This window comes from Amblyomma mixtum, chromosome 2 (assembly GCF_055824585.1).
Source record: "Amblyomma mixtum isolate Tamu chromosome 2, ASM5582458v1, whole genome shotgun sequence".
In the NCBI taxonomy this organism is placed as follows: domain Eukaryota; kingdom Metazoa; phylum Arthropoda; class Arachnida; order Ixodida; family Ixodidae; genus Amblyomma; species Amblyomma mixtum.
The window spans coordinates 73,860,899-73,884,551 of NC_143013.1; the positions used below are offsets into that span (position 1 = coordinate 73,860,899).

A 23,653-nucleotide genomic window follows, 5' to 3' on the forward strand; every position below is an offset into this window, starting at 1 on the left:
GGCGTTTTTGTAATCAGGAGCTGGTATTCTGTCGATACAAGCCAACTTCAATTTCTCCTCAGTGTCCCTTTAAGAGCCCATCTAGACAACGCAAAATTTTGTTGCGGCAGGCCTTTGAGCAGGTGTCAGGTGCTTGGTCGTTAAAGGCAGTAGCCTCTCTACAGCCTCTACCTGCCAGTAACAACACAACACAAAATCTCCACTCACCTCTGTTTCCTTCAGCCTTGGCCCTGCATTTAAAAATAAAACAGAAAATAAATAAACTTTAACTATTACTACAGGGATGGCTCGTGGCCACACGGTGGGCGTCTTATAACCAGTTGAACCTGAACACCTGTCAAGTTCGCAGGGGCATGCAACACAGTTCAGCCTGCGGCGGATTTTGGTTCACAGAAATGTGCCAATACAACATACAATCGAAGTCTCCGAGCCTTCTGGTCAATTTCACACCACCATGACAGACAGTGCAACTCATTATAGCAGGACTTTCTTTAGCCTCTGGGAAATCCAAAGGTTTTCAAAAGGTGCCGATCAACTCCTGCAAACTACACCCACAAAACAGAGCAAGTGAGAGCACCGACCCTCAAAAAAATGTAAAAATTCATTTAGTAATAACGCCAACAGCGTTATACAAGAAATAAAGGTACGTTAATATGGAACACTCTGCCATCTATTTCTTTTGGTCCCTGGCGATAATTCAACGTTTGGTTAATTTGGACATTCTCTCCGGCCCCATGAAATCTGAATAAATGCGGTTTTACTGTATAACACCGAGAGCAACTATATATATGTTGATGTGAAATGTTTTATCTTTATCTTTTTTGGCACCTCCAATGATTTTTACATTCGATTACCATATAAACGCGTGTAGGGGCCGCACCTGTGTACGGGCCGAACACTGTTTTCCTGAAGGAAATATTAAAAGAAGAAAAAGAAGATACGTGCAATGGCCGCACCAAAACTTTCCATGACCCACGTGGAAACAGCCTTTGAAATGCACGCACCATGGCCTCTGCGATCAGCTCAAACTGCGAGCAACAGCCGCAGAGGCCATGCACGCGCACAGGAGCTTCCAGGTGACGCCCACAGATGGCGCCAGAGTCCACGAGTCATCATCATCATCGTCGTCAACTTTTTTTTTCCATCAGTATCACTAGCTTCAGCTTTTTGTGGCTGTTGAAAGCATGGGAGTTGTGGTAGCGTGCTAGTTCACCGTAGTTGTAGCTGAGTCCGTGAGTCGTGGAAGGTTGTGTGCATGGGGTAGTCCCACGACTGTGGGCGAGCCAATGCCGTGACTGTGCACAGGACCGTCGATGTCACATCACCAACTACACGAAACTAAACTGGGGAAGCTAGGCTTAAAGGTGCACTGAAGAGGAATCTGAACTCGTCTTTTTGACGCGGGAACTCGATCTACACGTTCTGAGCATTCTTAGCAACTTCGACTTATTGCCCTGTGTGGCTCATTTTTCTAATTAAACCGAATTAACGTCCGACTCCCGCCTTTATTTTTTTAATTCTCCTCGCACGGCGGGCGGAGTCGGCCAACACGTGGAGTGCCTTTCATCCACCTCCGTGGAGGCTTTGCTTTCGCTTTATTTTGTTTTTTAGGTTTCCGTGAATAAATAATTTCATTCGCAGATAATATGGCCGCAAAATAAGTTTGCAGAAATAAAAATACACGCAGACTATTTGCTTCTACGGATTACTAAGTATTACTCCGCCGATGGCAGAGCGGCAAGCCGCCACGGGACCGCGTGAAAGGCACTCCACGCGTTGGTCGCCTCCACCCACCGTACGAGGAGAATTAAAAAAAAACAAGACGGAAGCCGGATGTTAATTCGATTTAATTAGGGAAATCGGTCACACAGGGCAATAAATCGAAGTTTCTACGAATGCTCGGAACGTGCAGATTGAGTTCCCACGGCAAAAAGACGAGTTCAGATTCCTCTTCACTGCACCTTTAAGGCAGCGAGCGCTGTAAAGGCTGAAATGCCAAAGGAGTGCTGCCAGTGCACTCTACACTGCACTTCACGCACAAAAATTTTGTTGAAAAATGCATATGGTCTCACCCGGCCTTGATCTCTTCCTCAAGCCTGGCTCTTTCTTCCCGTTGCTTTTGCAAGGCAACATTAGCCTCCTTCAGGGCTGCCTGCACGGACACAGTGCAGGCGTTCATGAGTTCAGCAGTGGCGTCTAAGCGGCAACACTTCGCCACCCTAAAAGCTTGCAACAACCAGGCATTCAAAACGTTGCACGGAAGTTACGAACTGCCAGGATTTCATCCCTAATGGTCCCTTCATTGCAGAAATGTGTAAAAACACTGGCAGATTTGTTGAGTAATGCATGATTACATCATATCTAAATTCGTATAATTTCGATATCTGAATGTCCACACAGGCGCATACCGTAAATCAAGACCCAAATTCAAACTGCCCCATCACCAGCCAATGAGGCATTATGACCACAGAAATTTCAAGCTGTTTTGCAGTTAGTGTTAATTTTTGCATGAATTTATCTCTCGGCAGGCTTTTTGCATCTCTGGCTGACTTTGACACCTTGACCTAGCGCCTTGAAAGTTAGGCTGAAACAGGCCATTTCTGCTAGTATGTTAGCAAGTCAGGTACATATCTCAGTGAACAAAAATGAAAATTAGTACATTCTTATTTCTACACACTCTGTACCACAGATGATGATTAACATGGGCACTATAGGAGGTATTCACATGACGTCATCCGCAAGGGGCGCTAGCTGCCGGCGCGGCATTCGCCATGTTGGTGGTCGCGCGCGCGTCCGCCGCAGCTAGCCGCAGCGTTTAAATAGCTGGTGATGTGTGAAATGTGAGTATTTCGCGTCTCGTCGCAGATAATTTCTGTCCGACCCGTAACACCGCGTGACTGAGTGAATATTCCGAGAACTGCGCGAAGCAGAAAAGAGCGGGCACGCTTAAAAGGTTCCAGTTTGTGAAAAGGCTGATCCGTAGGAAAGTGGAAGCGCTGGCGCGGTGTGCGATGTACAAGACTGCTGCCGCCCGTTGAATTCACCGGTGTCCAGACCCACCTGGCGCACGGCTTAAGTTTGCTGGAAGGTCAAGGAATTAAAGCATACAAACCTATGAGAGGGTGCAATCACTTGACAAGCGGGTGAGTCCAAGAGCCGTGCTTAGGGTGCCGAGGTGCCGACGGCCGAAGTGCCGTTTTTGGAAAGGTGAGTAATTCGAAGGCTCTGTTCGCTTAGCTGTACCTTAATTTGTTACCCCTATCTGCTGAAAGTGACGTGTTACTACTGAATCTAGCGGAATGGCTGCGCACTGCGTTTCTGCAAAAGGGCTAGACATCTTGTGCGTTCGAAGCAGCGCTACGTAGCAACAATCAGAACTGCAAAATATTCTCGTTAAGTCTACCGTTCGTGCTGCGAGCGCATGACAGTATTTGTTTCACTGTTCTGTCGTGTAAATAAGGCAGCTACGACGCTTTGCCTTTCTGCTGAAACGCCGCCTGTGAAGCTTCAGCAGTTCACGGACTACAGCCGCTGCGGCGCCAGTTTCCGAATTTCGGCAATTAATCGTGCTGTTTATCCATGATGTGCCCTACATGACTAGCTGACAGTTATCAACTGATATTAAGAGCTGCAAGCCGTGTACATTCTTGCGCGCGTGCAGTGCAGCCAGCCAGTTTTGCTGCCGAGCTGAGATATCACGGCACAGAATTCTGCTGTAAAGTTCATGCACAATAAGCGTACGCGGTCGCACAGAAGAATTCTGCTGCAAAATTCATGCACAATAAGCGTTCCATAAATATAAGTGGTCGCTGACGCATTTAACAACGTGCAAATATGCTACGGATCACTAACAGTTCAGGCCGGGTACCTCACGGCGTACCGTGACACTGCGCGAGCTGGCGTGAAACGACCGCAAACATGGCGCGTTTGCCGCGACGATGCTCGCGCTGTCTGGTAGAGCGGCCTCAGTGAATACCTCCTATAGGAATAAGTTGGGAGCACACCAGTCATATCATCATCATCATCAACCTGACTACGCCCACTGCAGGGCAAAGGCCTCTCCCATGTCTCTCCAATTAACCCTGTCCTTTGTCAGCTGTGGTCACCGTATTCCAGCAAACTTCTTAATTTCTTAATTTCAATGTTGTTTAACCAGCCACACCATTGATAAAACCACTACTGACACTTGCTAACTTCAAGAAAGGGCAAAAAGTCCGGAAGAGTTGTGTGTCCACAAGCAGTTCCAAGTAAAACGGCTTTTGAGGCTTCTAACCTTTACGGGAGTCACCTGAATGCACATTATGAAATGCGAACGCAGCACACGGTGTTTTATGCGTGCTGAGCAAGCAGGCACTAAACATGGCAGTGCGGGACATATTGACGCTAGCGCTACTGAAGACGATGATGTGAGGACATTAAGTGAAGAGGACGAAGTTCACCACCGTCGGACTCGGCCCCGGACGTTCTTGGGAGCCTTCTAAACCGCCTTGAGCGTTAGCGCGTCTTACATCGACGTGACAATATCACAAAGGATCTAGCCAAGCTTTAAATACTATGTGCTGTAATTGAAAAGATCACACCACTTCTGCATGAAATGCATCGCAGGCCGTAGTCAACTCTGACGACCAAGTTTGGTGCTGAAATGCAGCATCTGTTGCCACCCCCAATCTTCATGCCTCAGTTACTGTGGTAAAGTAATGGTGGATGTACAACAAATATTGTGCTGTCCCTTCCGTGTCCCCATCTTATAGATTTAATAAAACTTCTTTCTGGGCGAGTTGGTGCATATCGATCTTGTAAAAAGTTTTAGCATGAACAGATAGAGACCACGAAAAAGATGACATAGTGCTTGTGTGTGCGTCCATGTGAGTCTTTCTTGTGGTCCCTGCCTGTATGCGCTAAAATTTTTACAAGGTTTTTTACCTCAGTGCAATGTTTCAAAAATTTAATGGTCAACTAGCCTGCCCATCTGCTCTGAAGGAACATTAAAGGGAAGCATAAGCTCTGTCGAACTAAACTGAGAGATTAGTGTCCAAAGATTACAAATGTGCAATTTAAAAAAGAACAGTGTTTGGCTAAGCCAGAAAAGTGCATGAAGGCAAAAATGGTTGCAGCAAAGCTCCTGAATGGTTCCGGTAACTGCGTCTTGTCGGGTGAATTCTTTGCCAACTAAAATTTCTTCACAGTTTTTAAAGCAGCACCGTTACAGGAAAGCACCACGACGAGCTGTATTGAGATACAGTAGAATCTCGATAATATGGTTCCTGTTGATGCGACTTTCGGGATGATGATGATCATCATCATCAGCCTAACTACGCCCACTGTAGGGCAAAGGCCTCTCCCATGTCTCTCCAATGAACCCTGTCCTTTGCCAGTTGCGGCCACCGTATCCCTGCAAACTTCTTAATCTCATCCGCCCACCTAACTTTCTGCTGCCCCCTGCTACGTTTGCCTTCGCTTGGAATCCACTCTGTTACCCTTAAGGACCAGCGGTTATATTGCCTTCACATTACATGCCCTGCCCAAGCCCATTTCTTCCTCTTGATTTAAACTAGAACGTCATTAACCCGCGTTTGTTCCCTCACCCACTCTGCCCGCTTCCGATCTCTTAATGTTAGTTATCATTTTTCTTTCCATAGCTCGCTGCATTGTCCTTAACTTGAGCTGAACCCTCTTTGTTAGCCTCCACGTTTCTCCCCGTAGGTGAGTACCGGTAAGATACAGCTATTGTATACTTTTTTTTTAGGGATATTGGTAAACTGCCATTCGTGATCTGAGAGAACCTGCCATATGCACTCCGCCTCCTTCGTGTTCTTCTAGTTATTTCCCTCTCATGATCCGGAGCAGTGGTCACTACCTGCCCTAAGTAGACATATTCTCTTACTACTTCTAGCACCTGGTTACCAATTGCGAACTGCTGTTCCCTTGCTAGGCTGTTGAACATTACTTTGGTTTTCTGCATGTTAATTTCTGCATGTTAATTTTTAGCCCCACTGTTCTGTTCTGCAAAACTTCCCGGCTGGACTGCATTGTGTACAATGGGCAGAATTTCAGATTTCGAATTCTCCCACACCACTATGAATGATATGCATGCGCGAGCTTCGGCCGCATCCTCCAGCACTATAGCACCGCGTGCACGTTGCGAATGGCAGTCGCAAGGTACACACCACGAGCAGTGAGCATGGTGCACGGATCGCACATGAGTGAGAGGTGGCGTGTGGCTGTAAATTAATCCTGTCAGCCATAAACCGATCCGAGGAATTGCATTTCCCCTGCTTCTGCATACAGATTTTGCTACCTTTGGACGCTACAAATTTTGGATGACGCGAATATTTTTCGTGACCCCCCTGAGATTCGTATCAAGATTCTGCTTACAAAAATGCAAAGTGTTGCTGGCTTGCAATGCAAATCCAGCCAGCAATGCCTATGAAATGCAAAATGGATAAGTGCGAGCCTGCCATGTCAGCGTGGCAACTTTTGGGTTTGTGACAAACAGTATAGTGGTGCCACCTGTTGGTAAACAAGGTAAAAAAAGGTCTTTTTAACCGCCAGGAGAAGCAGCTTTGTTTCTATTCACTTTATCTGACTGGCCAAAAGATTCTCCGTTTAGCTTTATTCGCAGGTGTTTCGTGTAAATAATGAAGGAATACAGGAATTACATTTGCCTTTTTCTAAATAGCACAGACATTTTTCAGAGCGAAAACGTGCTGCATGGCTTTTTGTTTCAGCTTATTTTCCTTTTAGGGCCCCTTTAACTGAAGTCTCCTTTACACAGGACTGGAGCTGCAAGCTACAATCATGACTGAAGGAAGCAGAGTCTTGCTGGAAACTGCTACACTGGTATACACAGCAGCTGTCAGACAGCTACGCAATGCATACTGTTTGTGGTCAAGTCGTTGGGACCTGCTGTTAGCACTGAAAACACAGTTTGTCGCAGTTTTCAGTGAATATTTTAGATTAAAATTCTTGGCTTAACTGGTATAATACCGGGCTTGATTTTTCAATTTCCACACCAAATCTGCACCACTTCTGGTCAGTTGCCAGTTCCTTTATACACTTAACACTGAGATGACTGTGTGCTTTTCTGTGACAGATACTGATGAGCTCGCTGGCAAGCAACCCCACACGGAGAAAACTTGCTGCCAGCAGAAATTTGACAAGCTGTTAAGATAACTTCTCTTCGACCATTATTTCCGCACATTCAGAGCAGGCTGCGTCACATATCTGTTACTTTTGCACAAAGTGTTTCACTGTAACAAAGCTTTACTGCACTGCTATCGCAGCTTCAAGGCTACTCCAGTCAAGAACCAGCCCGCGTTAAATAGTCAAACTGCACCTGGCATTGCTTCAAGGCGGCCTCGGACACCTCCTTTGCTTGGTGATGCTGGTCCAACTCGCTCTCCGCAATGGCGATTTGCTGAAAGAGACACACAACAGGCATGTACAGCCAGCCAGTTTTTTTTTCGCTTTCAGACCCACTAGTCACATGGTTTGGTTTGGTTTATGGGGTTTAACGTCCCAAAGCGACTGAGGCTATGAGAGACGCCGTAGTGGAGGGCTCCGGAAATTTCGACCACCTGGGATTGTTTAACGTGCACTGACATCGCACAGTGCACGGGCCTCTACTGGCTCCCCAAATGCATTCTGTTGACAGGTCCCCCTTTCACATACAGCTGACCTGAGCTCATGTCATATTACATGTACGCCTCTCCAAGTTCGTTTAATGCCATTTTGTGGATACTGAGCAGGCAATGTGGCAACACCTTATTCCGGTGCTGACACAAGATGGCATGAGCTATCCATATGTGCACCTAACCTTGTTGTCTTCCCATAGAGCAACTTGACAAGGCGGTTAGACACCAGCCGCTCGATGCGCGACTGACGCTATCAGATAACCATGCATGAGCTGGCTGCATGCATGAGTAGACTTGGGCACCCAATTGAACACCACAACTATTTTCCTCGGGCAATAAAGGCTGATTATCGCACAACTTACATCGAACTATTTTTCTTTCAGTTCTGTTGCAACACGGCTACATGCATACCGCAGCTAAATAGTATATCCTACGATCTATGACTGCAGCTGTAATATAAATTCACGACAGTACACAAGGCACCGAGACAGAGAAAAAAGATCATAAGCAATGTCAGCTCCATTTTGAAAAAAGCCGGTGCCACAGTGGCCATGCATGAGAAGAACACCCATGCACACCAAACTTATATATCAAACCGGTTTTCAATTACCGCACTTACATAATTTAGCACTTACTGCCAAAAAAATCTATACTAATTTGGGAGGTTCATTTATTATACAGTAGGGTAAAATTTACACCCTGGACTATTAAATTTTTCCCCAATTTCAATCACTTACACAGACACATTTATTATGCAGCTGTGTTTGTTATGCAAAAACACAGTATGCCAATCGCTGCAAATGAGGCTTGCATATCCTGCAGTACAAAATTTCCAACAAGGTTCAAAGTGAAAGATGGTGCACCAAGCGAACTTGCCCGGCATGCACAGAGCCCTTCAACCTTTTTATAAAGGCATGAGCAGAGTCTAAAACTTTCAGCCTAGCAACAGCTTCACGGCTCAACTTCCTGGTGCGGCATTCTGCGGCAACCACACTCACATAGAAGCAAATACAGTCCTTCACACGCTTGCATAGAACGCTCGAACTGTACACTACAGTGCACAATGGTGACCTTTTCTGCTGCCCCGCTTTTCTGGGGCACGAGAAGTGCCACAGAAGGACATCAATCCAAGTGCAAGGTCACTTGCAAATTACCCCAATGCACAACACAGTGTGCCTTCTGGATGCTCTAGAAAAGTTTGTGGAGAAGCACTGCATGTACGTCCACTTGGCAAAACCAAATGAACAACTGAAGGCGTCTCTCTAAAGTGAGGCTCTATTGCTGGCGGCCTAATTAACTAGCATTTTAGCTGCAAATAGGGGCAGGTCCACATTAAAGGTGCACTGAAGAGGATTCTGAACATGTCTTTTTGCCGCGGGAACTCGATCCACACGTTCCGAGCTTTCTTAGAAACAGTGACTTATTGCCCTGTGTGGCCGATTTCCCCAATTAAAACGAATTAACGTCCGGCTCCCGCCTTTTTTTTTTAATTCTCCCTCGTACGGTGGGCGGAGTCGACCAACGCGTGGAGCGCCTTTCACCCAGTCCCGTGGAGGCTTTGCTTTCACTTTATTTTGTTTTTTAGGTTTCCATGAATAAATAGTTTCATTCGCAGATAATATAGCCGCACAATAAGCCCGCAGAAATAAAAATATGCGCGGACTATTTGCTACTACGGACTACTACGTATTACTCCGCCGATGGCAGAGCGGCAAGCCGCCACGGGACTGGGTGAAAGGCGCCCCACGCGTTGGTCGACTCCGCCCACCGTACGAGGCAGAATTCAAAAAAAAAAAAAAAAAAGGCAGGAGCCGGACGTTAATTCGATTTAATTGGGGAAATCGGCCACACACGGCAGTAAATCGCATTTTCTAAGAAAGCTCGGAACGTGTAGATCGAGTTCCCGCGGCAAAAAGACAAGTTCAAATTCCTCTTCAGTGCACCTTTAATAGAAAAATCTTCAGCTTCCTGGTAAGACACTGGACCAAACAGAAGTCAAAAGGAGAGTGCCAAGCTTGATTTAGAACATTTAGCCAGAAAACGAGTGCCCTACTTCAAGGAGAGTGCACGCAAATAACAGTACCCTCAATGCTGGGGCTCATTCCGCATGAGTTCACAGAGTCTGACACACGCACACACATGCATGCACGCACACAATCTGACAATGCAGTGTGCCCCCCCCCCCCCCCCCCCCCCCCCACATCTCCCACACACTAGCACAATAGCACCTGATCTACCAATTTGCAGAAGCCTGTTGCACAAGTTCCCGTCAATCCCACATTTGCTGGCTTGATGCGCGGCAGGTCTCATATTTGCTCGGCCTCAGGGCACTGTACCTGCCTGTTAAAGGCATTGACACAACACTTTCCCCCGACCCACCGCCTTTTTTTATTTTTCAGCTGTCTCAGTGCAGGCACAAAGAAACTGAGCAGCACTATTAAACAGGCTCACAAGCTGGATGTGTACTACATAGCACAAATAAAATGATGTGTGCTGAATTCTTTCCGTTCGATCAGGTCCTCTGAGAGTTGCACCCCTTGGCTAGTCCCATATATACACAGCCAACACTTATAGTAACAGTTATAAAATATACATCTGTAGCAAAAAGCTGATAGAATGGAATATATGCAAGGACACCAAATTTCAGCGTGGTCTTTGCGTGAAGCCTTGAATAGACACACGAGGCCTAATTCCAAGAGTGCAAATTGCACAGCGCACCACGAGATCTCAAGTAATGCGCCCCGGACACAGAAATTAGATTTCTTACTTATCACTTATCATCACTTATCATGGCGGGTGTACTCTGATACTAATGATCCGATCGGCAAGAAAATTTTTTAGATCTTTCTGAGCAGCCATCAAGCATGCGCAATGTTCAGCAAGTGCTAAAGAAGTGAATTTTTTTTTTTTAATGGATGCAATAATCGATGCTTTAACCGATGCTATAGAATCTGTTCAGAACCGGTAAGCTCGCTTCATCTTTTCCAATTATTCTCACACGGCTAGTGTTTCTTTAATGAAAACTAAACTTGGTCTGACTAATCTTGCAGTTCGCAGAAATATTTCACGCCTCAGTCTTTTCCACAGCATCTTTTTTCATAACGAGACACTAAAACAGGAACTTTTCTCTTCTATGCCATCTTACCTGTCATCACGTGTTGACCATCCGCATAAAGTTTCCATCCCAACTTGTAAAGCGAATGTACTTTTTAATTCTTTCATACCGAAGACTAGCACTAGCACCTTCCGCCGCATATCGCCTTCATTGAAGACGCGTCATCTTTCAAGCCACTTATCACCAAGCATATCATCGAACAAGCGTCTGCATCATGAATTTGCCTTTTGCCTGTACTTTTTACTACGTATTTTTTTTTTTCTTTTTTCACCCACCCCCTCTATAACGCCCTGCGGGCCCTGAGGGTATTGTAATAAATAAATAAATAAATAAATAAATTTACTAACCATATGCAGAGACTCAAGCTCTGCCACAGCAACATCAAGGTGCTCTGTGTTGCAGCAAACCCGCTGACGCAGTGACTGCACCAACGTGCCCAAGTTGAACAGCTTTTTGGCAAGCAGCTCCAGCCCTGGAAGTAAGGAAGTTAAAGAGTGCACGACAGCCACCTTCGTTAAGCACACTGTGGCCAACCCAGGCCTTTCAAACAGCAGAAAGGCTGGGCCTGCCTGGGCACCCACCAGTAAATTCGTCACACGTTTTAGGCATGCACAACAAGTGCGTCTGCCAGCCCTACAAACACCAAGCTGGTAGGCTTCACTGCAGAGCATGAGAGCTTGAGAAGGAAAGCGTGGATTAGTGCTGCACATTCCTGTCAAGCCCCACACAGAGCCACACACACGCAGCAGTGGCAAACATTACATTTTTGCCACATTTCCCCAACACATAAAAATGGCTCATTCTGCCAAACCTGGGGGCAAACATGTTGCGCTCAGCTGACAGGCTGCGTTAGCAGCCCTTGAAATGCTGCACTTGTCTGAACCGTTTAAAAAAGTGCAAAGAGGCTTAAAATGCTCAAAATCTTGCTGAAGCCCCAGATGCAGAGGTGATGGTAGCGTGATGACAGCTAACCGAATTTTCCTTATAAGTCATCTCATCTGAAAAAGCTCTCGCTATCTGGCCCATAATTGTAGTGCAAAAGTGAACACTGCAGAGCTTGTGTTACAAATGCTTGTTATTGACAATGATATCAAAGCATTCTAAAGGAGAAGCAGGGTGCTGCGTTGGATTTAAAAGTGGCGCAAGCTTCTATGCAACTAACGTGATCTGAGACGGAGTGCCTGCCATTATTTGGGGCAAAATATCGCACTCAGTGTCACATCTACTCACATATGTCCAGCACACATGGCCCAAATGACTAAAGCACTGGTAGTAGCCTTGGGCGAGACTTGGATATGGCATGCCACTGCCGCTTTAAATAAGACCATACAAACAACTAGGAACCAGCCGCACACATCACGCCCTTGTATGGTGCGTTGCTAAGGCTTCGCACATCGGTATGCACTGCAGATACACTAAGAGAGTGTTACCTGCATTCTTTACGTTCAATGGTTTTTGTATAGAATGCTCGTTTACACAGGTTTGAGGCTTAGATGAGACAGTAGAAAAGTATGCTGCTCAAAGTCATTATCTTGTGCAAGAGTTGGTACATAAAACCATTGGCACAACAGCAAATTTCAAGTGAACTCTGAAGGCATCAAGACTAAGAAACCAACTAAGCATTCCTTTCTTTCTGTTGAGATGTCAACAAAGCTCACAAAGTTCATGACGTCGTACAACTGGGCGTTTTGCACTAGGGACATGCATGTTGTCGCGGCTGACGAAATGTTCTTTTTCAATCCTCGCCATGCATTTCTGTCTTGTGGAATGCACCATTCAAAACTGGTATTCTAATATTATTCTCCAGAAGAATGGCCTGAGGGACGAGTTGGTGCATGATGAAATGAACGGCGGCGCAACAAGGACGCTAACAAGAAAGGGGACACCACATGTGCACATGTGGTGCACATGTGGTGCACCCCCTTTCTTGTTAGAGTCCTTGTTGTGCCGCCATTCATTTCATCAATATTATTCTCCTTCATAGTATTAGCAAATATTGTAACAATTCTCTACTTTATATGAAAAACTTTGCTTTATATAGAATAACTTCTTCAAACTGAACAATCATGCCTGAGAGGTCTTGAATGACCACAGCAGATGAGCATGCACAGGTCATAAAAAACCTTGCTGACCACCAGCCACATCAACACTTTTGCATGCCTGCACTGTGCTCAAAGACCGTTTGCAAAACTCTAAAACCTTCCGTGCAGCATAGTCAATCCTTGAGGCAGAGATCAGATGCGGAGATTATATATGCAGAGATTATACGCAGAGATTACATGCAGAGATTATATGCAGAGATTAGATGTAGAGATTGGATGCAGAGATTAGATTCAGAGATTAGATGCAGAGATTAGATTCAGAGATTAGATGCAGAGATTAGATGCAGAGGTTGGATGCAGAGATTAGATGTAGAGATTGGATGCAGAGATTAGATGCAGAGATTAGATGCAGAGATTATATGCAGAGATTACATGCAGAGATTAGATGCAGAGATTTTATGCAGAGATTAGATGCAGAGATTAGATGCAGAGATTCTTAGATCCAGAGCTGACTTCTAGAGTTGAGATAATGAGTCTTTCCTTCACACTTCCGTCATGTCTGCCTGGTAGGTGCATGCCATGTGATGCACCTGTCACATGTTGGAGTTGTGACAAAGGGGATGAAGCACACTTCTGACAATCCATTGCTCAGCCAGTGCGTGCAGGTCACAAGCCTTACGATACAAGTCGCCAATGCGGCAACTAACTTCCGACCCAAAGACAGGCCGTGCCACCAATGTAATGGGGTTTTCACAGTGCAGAAAAGTGGACTTTCAGAGTTTTGCAAATGGTCTATAGACCCTATCTCACAACCCATTATGCAAGACGCTTGCACACCCTGATGTGCTATGTCGAACAGGGTAGCCCCACATCTAAACAGGACAACTAAGAGGCTTCCAAGGCTTACGGTACATCAGCCATGCACAAGAAAATGATTGTATTTTAACTGTATTTTAAGAACTCCAATCTTTTTTTTTCGATGCAACGGAAAACTAAAGAGTCCTAGGTGTCCGATTCCGAAACATTTGTCAGAAGCACTGCAGGAGAGTTACCTGGAATTACTCAAACAGTGGATGCATCCACTTGTACGTATCCCGATGCTGGAAACCACAATCGGCAAGCGCGATAGCAAATGCGTAATGGCGAAAGTGGTCTATTATACAATCCCAGCCGTAATCTCAGCCACCAGACAGTAATCCAACAGTTTTAATACAGCGTAGTGTCCATTTCAGTTTCCACAGCCAAAGCTGTCAAGGCACAGAGATCCACACCCCGCTGACAATTTAAACAATGTGGTGCCATCTAGTAACAAAATATCAAAGTACTTAATTAACAATGCAAACGAAGTGTTGCTTTTTATCAAAGGGCACAGCATACTGCAGAGGGTGTGAGCTATAAAAAATGTAGCAGACACTTCTGAAAGAAACAACAACGCACTTACAACATACAAGCAATATTTCATCGAGATGCGGTCACATGGTGGCATACACCATAATGGCAGTCGCTTCAATATTACATTGCTCAATGCTTACAATATGAGGCAAGATTTTTTCACTTCTATCATAGCCTTATGACACGTATTGTTCGGTACTCAGCCCTGATCCGTCTAAAAACAACATTTGACTCATGAATACCTTGCTAACATTGCTGTACAGAAAAAAAGGAAGGAGAAAAGAAAAATGCACATACTCTCAGCTCCACGGCTCTGCATGTCCTCCCGAAGGCTGCAAGTAATGCCACAGAGTTAGCAATGTCCATTTCAGACATCCTAAACAGGCTTACGTTTCATCGTCCCCAACAATGTCGAAGACATGGCACTGGTCCTGTTAAGAGAAGAGAACAGGGCATTGGTCGGATTACTTCTTTACAGATATAAAAAAAGCATGCAACATTCACAAACTATCTTCATACGGCTGCTGTGCAGCCACTTGTCTCACTAAATGGCAAATGCGCGCATAGAGCCTTACTTCTTTTTTAGGTACGCGTAACATTGTGGTGGCTAGTACCTGCAACATAAAACCATAATTTGTTGGTAGACTTTGTCACAACCCCTTTATGTATCAAGGAAGGTATAAAAAACTGCCAATATGCTAACTTTAGGAAATGAAATCGTCACAAGTATTTCCAGTTAGCAGGAAAGTCTTATTAAGTGCCATCTAAAAGGATGCAAGTTCTGGGAGGGTACTGGTTTGGTTTGGTTTGGTTTATGGGGTTTAACGTTCCAAAGCGACTCAGGCTATGAGAGATGCCGTAGTGAAGGGCTCCGGAAATTTCGACCACCTGGGGTTCTTCAACGTGCACTGACACCGCACAGTACATGGGTCCCTAGAATTTCGCTCTGGGAGGGTACTGATGATGACCTCAGATGCATCCATGGTCCTTACACACACGTGCGACAAGTAGATGCCCAGATTTAATGTCATTATACCTGCATCATAATAACGCCCGCAAGTCAGGGAGAAATTCTATATGATAGTAAGAGAGCTGATTAGTACAAAATCTCGTCAGTGTTGGCCAAATTTATTATTAAGGGGAAAGCCTTTATAGACTCATGACTCCCCAGCGTGTTCGTCGATCCATAATCAAACATGTGCTGTCACAAGTCGATGTCATGCCAAGACACCCTGCATTTGGCAGTTAAAGGGACACTGAGGAGAAATTGAAGTTGGCTTGTATCGACAGAATGCCAGCTCCTGATTACAAAAACGCCACTCATACTGACAACAAAGCTCTTGTAACGCAGTAAAGAGCAAGAACCAAAATACAGGTATCGCCGCCACAGGCAAAACTCGCAAGTACAAGCGTAATGATGTCTTAGGACAAAACAGTGTTGCTAGAACCAATGGTTCTAGCAACACTAGGACACGAGAAGTCACAAATCACTGGGGCGCAGCCAGTGCATGCGCAAATCTCCTTGACGTCGCCAGATGGCGCCACGTGCCCGGCAGCTACGCGCGCTCCTGAAGCATCGGGACCAATCAGCGCCTGTTTTCCGGCGGTAGGCAGGCTCCCGGTATTCCGGTAGCGGTAACAAGGTACACGGTATGCTAAAGGTGTCTATTTGCGAGAACTTCGTTGACGACTTCGAGAACGAGATCCATCGTAACGCTGGCAAAACGCCGGTGCAAACGTAAACGAAGCGACTATAGCGACGGCCGCAATAGCCGATAGATGCCTTCAACGTGCGGCCGGCGGTAGCTTTGTTTTCGGCTGCTGCCAGGCCGCACTGCTGGCCGTCAGAAATCACGGAGTCTGCGTTACGTCATGTGCACGTCATGTTTCCCGTCACTTAGTCCTGTGTCGTCATAGGAGAATTCCAAGTTTGAATCAGAGCGGCGGGAAAAACTTTTTCAACTTCGAATCCAAATTTCTTGGAAATAAATGCATCTTTCGCTGCCGGCCAAGAGGCAACACAGCCATGAAATGCCGAACTATCGGATTTTGATTTTAAAAAAATACTAATGGAGCTCTCCTCACTGTCCCTTTAAAGGAGTACAGACATCTGACTGTTTGGTGCATGTTTTCTTCTTTGTAATGAGGCGTAAGGCATTATCACACACGGGTTACCACGTGGTATTCTCCAACAACAGTTAAATAATTTATAATCGAATTTCTTTCTCGTGCTGTTTCGGCTTTGGTTTCAACAGCCGAACGATGGCTGTGACTTGAACTCCTGAACTCCTCACACACTGGAGTTGTGATGGCACATGTTTGATTGACAAGTCTGCACGGATGGACGAACACGCTGGCGAGTCATGAGTCTTATTATAAAGGCTTTCGCCTTAATAATACATTTGGCCAACACTGACGAGATTTTGCACTAATAGGCTATGTGAGGCATTAAAAACTGCAATATAATAGGTGCTTCTACAAACGTTGTCATTACGGCTCTTGAGGAAGGCTGGCTTCAGTACTGCAGTGAATTGAAACGATAAAGCAGCAATTATATCGCAGTTTTTCCATGCCTAATGAGACCTATAACCTCTCTTTGACGTCACAGCCAACTGCTGCTGAAACCAAAACCAAGACAGCATGAAAGAAAAATTTGATTATAAAATATTTAGTGCTGGTAGGCAAATACCAAATGATGATTCATGCATAGTAGTGTCTTCCGCATCATTATAGAGAAGAAAACATGCCACCAAAATCAGGTGTCTATACTCCTTGAAGTGCTCCCCCTGAATTTTTAAAATTAAGCAACTGTTCTTGATTGGCAACTCGAAAAAGTAGCCCTGAACTAGTGTGTGAGCACGCAAGCGGAGAAAGTCGGTCAGAAACGCTGGTAAAAATGGCACCATTTGCAAAGAAAATGCAGTAGAGGTGTTTCATATGAATGAAAGTTCTGACTAAAACGTCTGCTACTTGACAGGTGGCTGTTTCTAACAAAGCTGCATACTAATCTGCATGAGGAATGGGGACGAGATTACGTATTTCTCAGCAGTATATCAGGTGAATGAGTTGTGGCCAACTCAGTCGGTCATGCATTGCAGTAATATTAATGCTATAAAATCTGCACACGCAGCATCGCGCAAATGGCATTATAACTTGATGCAGTAAGCGCTTGATGGCATGTCCATGTGGCACCAGTATCAGGGCCCACTTTTTTTTTTTTAAATAAAGTTTACTCACTCCCTTCAGCACAACCATACATCATGACAAGATCTGAGTAACAAAATGCCGTTCACTCCAGTTGCATTGCAATGCATGCCTACCTTTGCTCACTGCATCATCGGCTTCGTGCTTTGATTGAATGTGTCTTGAAAACCTCAATGAACACTCGGTCACATCGGACATACTCCCATGAGATAAAGAACTGACTTCGAATATGGTTTTCATATTGCATATGACTTCACAGCGAACTTTGGTTAAGCTGGTGTAGCTGCTAGACCTTTTTGTTGTTAGGTACTTTTTCAGTCCCGAAAGTGCGCCGTAAGCCTAAGATAATCAGTAGCAGCTTTGTTGGTGGGGGCGTAAAAGTGGTTTGAGGCAGAGAGTCAGTCACTTGCTCCCAGGCGTACAAAGCTCCATATTACAAGTAGCCGAGCTAAACATAATATGGGCATCCACACTGTAGTCTGGAGCACTCAAACAGCATGTTCCGTAGAGCTTTACTACTATCTACCATTCAAGGCGGAAAGCTGGGCTAGTTGGTTTGACATAGTTAATTAAAAGACTAGCGCATAAAACTAGGACAAAGACAGAGAAGGAGACAGGACGAGCGCTCGTCCTGTCTCCTTCTCTGTCTTTGTCCTAGTTTTATGCGCTAGTCTTTTAATTATCTACCATTAACATTTCGATCCAAGAAAGCCTGTTTTGAGCAAACAGTGCATTGATTCCCAGTGGGTATCAGTTATCGCCCACTTCGTTGGCTGCCTCAACGTTAGCAACAGGCAAAAACTGCCGACCTACTATCCTTGCATGACACAGCGGTGCATCGCAACATTTGCCCAGCACTAGGAAGCAGAGCAGCAAGACAGAGTCACCTGTAAAGCGCGGTGCAAAACATCAGCACACAAGGCAAGCGAAACAAGCTGTAACACCTTGGGCGTATTAATGTCTTAAAAAGAAAAAACTTTATGGAGGATGGAGTGCCAGAAAAATTATGGCAAAGTCCCTCTGAACAAAGAAAAGGCACTCCGGGCACCATAGGCAGATGCGGCTTTTTTGCAGAAACCCAGACGTCAACAGTAGATGCCAGATGCTCTATGAAGCACACTTCTCGTGTGCTGTAGATTATGTGAGTGTGTGCAGTCATGCTACCGGTGGTACAGGTACGAGGCGAGACATTTAGCCTATATACGCTCATAATAAACAATATTTTTTCAAATCAAAAATGGCATTAATATGGAAGGTGCATTTATCACACAGGGTAGAGTTATAACTTTCTCAGAATTTAATAAACGGTGGTTCAATCTCCAAAGCCTCATTTAATTCCTGCACCGAACTCGCTGATCACGCGTCCAGTGGAAGACCACATAACAAAAAGTACGCTTTCCCCTGGTATTTGCGGGGTTAATCTTGATTGCATTCTAAAAAAACAGTTCCCATCCATGTTGCTTCGACCTGTACACGTGCGGCCCGCTTTAAACATCCGAGAACCGCGGGAAGTGCGCGCCAGGGACACATGGCACCCGTGCTTTTGATAATAAAGAGGTTCGACGCCGCGCTATCCGAAGCTCTGATTTCAAGCGTTCGAGATATATCCCTAAAGAGAAGTTTTAGGAATCGAAACATATTCGCCTTACCCGAGATGACACCTTAAAGCGCCAGGGAAGGTGTTTCCATGGCTCAACGCGCTGCAACTGCATAGCGGCTCGGTAGCTTCAGAAGGCGACCGTCTGACGACGTTACTATAGTCTACACGCTCAGTCCGTTTGTAGCTGGGCTTATTCGCGCAGTTTCGAGAACATGAGAAAGCGCGTCGACAACGACACAAACGAGGTACACGAAACTAGCGCCCTGCATTGCGCACCTCTTCCAGTGTACTGCGTCTACATCAATTCCCGAGCGCTCAATGATGGATGCATGTGCACAGACCGCGTCTTTATGTATAATTTTCATGGTGCACTCGCCGCGGTGGCTGCTAAGGCGCTCGTCTACCGAGCCGGAGTACCCGGGGTCGAACCCGACCGCGGCGGCCGCGTTTCGACGGAAACGAAACCTAAAAGCCGCCCGTGTGCTGTGCGATGTCAGTGCATGTTAAAGATCCCCAGGTGGTCGAAATTATTCCGGAGCACTCCACTCCGGCACGTCTTTCTTTCTTTCTTCTTTCACTCCCTCCTTTATTCCTTCCCTTACGGCGCGGTTCAGGCAATACTGCGCACTATCCTTTCTTCAAAAACCAATTTACCATTCTGTGGACGTGGTAAATTTCGGCAGGAGTGTATTGTGTACCTAAACTTTAACAAAGCTACAAGGAAGGTTTCGACGGCACAGAAAACGACCTCACGCGATTCAAATTTCGGTAAGCGCGCGTCCGACAAGGTTCGCAAAAACGCAAGTGTACCGCACACTGCTCAAGCGCTCGACGCCGAACACACTATCTGCTGCGTTCAGATAACTTGCGTCGAATGCGCGAATATAAGCTAAATATCACCGCTGGTTTTAAGCATTCCATAGATGTTTTGGTCCATGACATCTACTAGAAAGCCGGAGTGGCGACGCACATGAAACGCTGTTGGCAGTGGCAGTACGCTACTTACCTCTCGAAAGTCTCCCCAGTCACCGCACGCTCCACAAAAGCACTGGGCTTTCATGGCGCACAGTCCTCTGGACGTTGTCGGCGATTATCGAAATGCTGCACGTGTCGTGAATTCGTCTTTCTGTCCGCTCGTTCCACACGTTCTCCGAACACAAACAACACTTCAAAACCACGACGAACAAATCCGACAAAACATGAATGGCGCCTAGAATAGCCGACCATGGTTGCCGTTGGGAGCCAGGACTTCGGGCTGAAAGTAGGTGGCTCAGTGGTTATGGTGCTCGGCTGCTGACCCGAAAGACGCGGGTTCGATCCCGGCCGCGGCAGTTTCGACTGCAAAGGAAAGGCGCATATAACTGGCCCCCTGGGGCAGTGGACACATTCGCGCTTTAAGCTACGTGGCGGTAGTGACCGATAGATATGGATGGGTGAATGGATGGAAAAAGTTTATTTAGCAAGAGAATTCGAGGCCCGCAGGCCTCCTGGGTCTTCGCCCGACTCCACGGTCTAAACGTTCGTGTGGTGTTGGTCCATGACGTATGCGGCCCGGCTGACGGCGATCTTCAGCCTAGAAAGGTCCGCTGACCATAGTGAAGTCTCCCAGTCCTCCCAGGTTTGGAGAGGCACCGGCCCGGCAGGGAGGGGGGACGCTGGGCATGATAGGCGGATGTGGGTAAGGGTGGCCTTGGGGTGGGTGCACAAAATGCATATGGATTATCGGGTGTAGGCAGCGTTCGCGTCTGCGAACGATGCCAGATTGACTGTTCTCTGGTAGAGAGGGATGGATGGGGTGGCGGGTAGATTAGGATCCTAGCTCAGCGCGGGAGCTTGCGGTGAGCGCAGCAAAAGAGTGCCTACGCTGTAAGCGCTCTCACCCAGTAATTAATCTAGAGGCACCTCTGGTGCGGGAGGATGTAGGAATGAGGGGCAGGTGAGCAATGGGTGTAAAAGTCTCTAGGTTTGCCACAGAGTTTGCAGGTGGAGGGAAATTTAACAGGAAAGCGGGTGAGGAGGATGGAGTATGGATATATCATATGTGCCATATAGGTTGTGCGCGTTTGTAGCCTGCGACAATGGGCGACTTGTGCTTTTGGCATACTGGACTCGCCCGATGCACCCCCACCCCGCCAAGTGGAGCTGATATGGGTGCCCGCGCACTCCGGGAATCCCGGAAACGAGGCCGCCAGCCTTTTAGCCCGAGGTTCTTTAAACCGGGCTCAGGTGGCCTCTGATCGGGGATTCACGAAGGAGCGCATGCACTCATTCAGTGAGCTGACCCAGGCACACAGAGCCTTACGCCAGCTCTACCCCCCGCCCCACCCCTCCCTAGATAACAAACACGCAACACTCTGGCGCAGACTACAGACACACACACTCCCTTCACCCCTTAACCTAGCCCATTATCATCCCTCCATCCCCACTCCGGCATGCACTCTATGCCCAGAACCCTTCGCCTCTTCCCTCCACATCATTTCCCTCTGCCCGGTGGACCCTCCCCCGCGGGATCTAGAGAACCTCAAGACCTGGGAGGACTGGGAGACCCTGCTGCGCTCGGAGGACCCGGCCGTGCAGACCATCGCCACCGCGGCCGTGCTGCCAGTGTTATGGACCTTCGGAACGTACTTGAGTGTAGTGGGGTCGTGCGGGGACCCTGGGGCGTGCCCCGAATTCCTCTGTAAATAAAGTTTTCTCTCTCTCTCTCTCTCTGTGATTGGACGAGTCAGGGCAGGGGGAGCGTATGTTCTATTTTCGCAGTGGTGGTGAAAAAATTTAATACTCAAAGAGAGTTTGGGGTCCCGAAGACCCCGCTACATGGTCGGTATCCTTAGTCCGGGACACCGCACAGCGAGGCCCCGTCTCGTGCCCGCTTTACTAGAGCCCTTTGGGACTCCAGTGTGGAGCAGTTGAGGAGGGCAGTCTTCCATGCCTCTCGGGTGGGTATGGAGGAAGGGGGAAGGTGAGTATTCTGAGTACATGCCCACATCATGTGAAAGATATCGCAGATCTCTCCACAGTGCAGGCAGCGCGCCCATCTACGTTCGGATCAAAGTGTTTGGCTATGGCAGGACAGAGAAGGTCGAGTTCCTTTCTGCAGGCGCCGCAAAGTTCGTTCCTCCGCCTTACTTAGCCCCTTGCATGGACCGTGTAGAGGCGGGGAATGTCGCAGTAATAAGATTTCGCGGAACTGCAGAAGCGGTTTATGAGCTCCTGAGCCACGAGAGCGGTAGTATGTAAGGATGTCTCGAAAGGAGAGCAGGCACTCCCCAGCATCCGAGGACAGCCGTTCCTCCCCAGCCCGGAAAGTGCCCTCGGGCCAGGGAGTGAGCCGCATGTGAGGGTGTCCAAATAAGAGTGACGGATTGTCGGGGTTGCCAAGAACGCAAAAAGTAGCGTGTGCTTGGGGACACTATGCCACTGGCAAAGTTAGGTGGGCGTGGAGGTCATGGCTAGCGCAATGGCTGCCTCCTCTGTGTCGGCTGTAGAATCGGTGAGAATTGAACCAGCAGTGAGAAGTCTTGCTTCATTGCTTGTGACGGCTAGTACGCGATGGGCTTGTCGACATAGCTAGGCTACACTGAGATCTTCTCCAAATTGTTTGTGTAAAGCTCGCGCCCTTTCTGGGTGCATGTTTTTAGGGAGAGGGGGTACTAGAATTTTTGGGTCGAATAGCAGGAGGGAGTGGGGTGCCTCCTGATGGGAGTCCTATTGGCGATATGTGTAGAGAAAAGAGTAATTATGCGCGACCGGCTGATGTGCGTGAGAAGTACCCAGTCAAAAAAAAACCATTGGAACCAAATGGACTTCCAATGGGTTCCAATTGGACGAGTTCAGTTTCCAATTGGTCCCAATTGGATGGTCCAAATGGACTAACCAATTGAACCATTTGGGTTTCCAACTGGTTCCAATTGGAATGGTGTTCCAATTGGATGGTCCAAATGGACTAACCAATTGAACCATTTGGGTTTCCAATTGGTGAGCCCAATTGGTCTTACCCATTGCATGCAATTGGTCCGCCGAACTGCACCCAATTTATCCAATGAATGTTTGCATGTTTGACGAAAAAGGTAGAACTAATATGGTACTTACAATAAGAGCTATCAGCAGCTTAGCCTAATAAATTGTACTCATCACCTATACCACCACTGGAGCTGAAATTAAATTAAATATCTGCGCTCAGTGGGAAAGCGCCACCGGCCCCAGCATGGGAGCCTAATAAATTGGGTATATAAGTTGTAGCAGAAGTGTGTTGTCTGGACGTATTGAGCTAATTTATGCTACTAGTGCCTGAATGTGCAGTGTTGCTTGTGTGTGATGCATGTGTGTCTGTTGGCTTTGATTTCCATAAAAGCATGTTAATTTCAATTCCGTAGAAAAATGTTGATTGGTACTAGGCACAGTGTCTCCTTGCAGTCCTCATATATCAGTTTTCCTTTTGCACATTTTAATATGTTCAGTTGTAGAAATATTCATCCAAGATCCTAGAGCATATTATTCAAACATTTAGCTACCTTTCTCAATGAATGTAGCATATTTTGTGAATATTTTCTTGGTCAAATAACTGCCTGGCCTAATGGGTCCAATTGGCTAGCCCAATTGGTCGGGGGCTAAAAACACAACATGAACCAATTGGTTCCAATTGGGAAATCCAATTGGAAGCAAT

The 23,653-nt window shown here is 46.6% G+C and overlaps 1 protein-coding gene across 3 annotated transcripts in view; it reads right to left on the bottom strand.

The window, feature by feature from the left end:
* Positions 1–20,336, bottom strand: part of LOC149359748 (uncharacterized) — a 45,197-nt gene extending 24,861 nt beyond the window's left edge. For 2 of the 3 annotated variants that reach the window (XM_089571876.1, XM_089571877.1), the window contains exons 1-7: positions 19,994–20,336; positions 14,574–14,614; positions 14,481–14,515; positions 11,097–11,221; positions 7,337–7,417; positions 2,073–2,152; positions 208–230 (exon numbers count right to left, since the gene is read on the bottom strand). In XM_089571876.1, the coding sequence (XP_089428002.1) occupies positions 208–230; positions 2,073–2,152; positions 7,337–7,417; positions 11,097–11,221; positions 14,481–14,515; positions 14,574–14,614; positions 19,994–20,047 (439 nt within the window). In that variant the 5' untranslated portion in view covers positions 20,048–20,336. The remainder of the gene's footprint in view (positions 1–207; positions 231–2,072; positions 2,153–7,336; positions 7,418–11,096; positions 11,222–14,480; positions 14,516–14,573; positions 14,615–19,993) is intronic. The other variant, XM_089571875.1, reaches the window with a different exon arrangement.
* Positions 20,337–23,653: the final 3,317 nt, after the last annotated feature.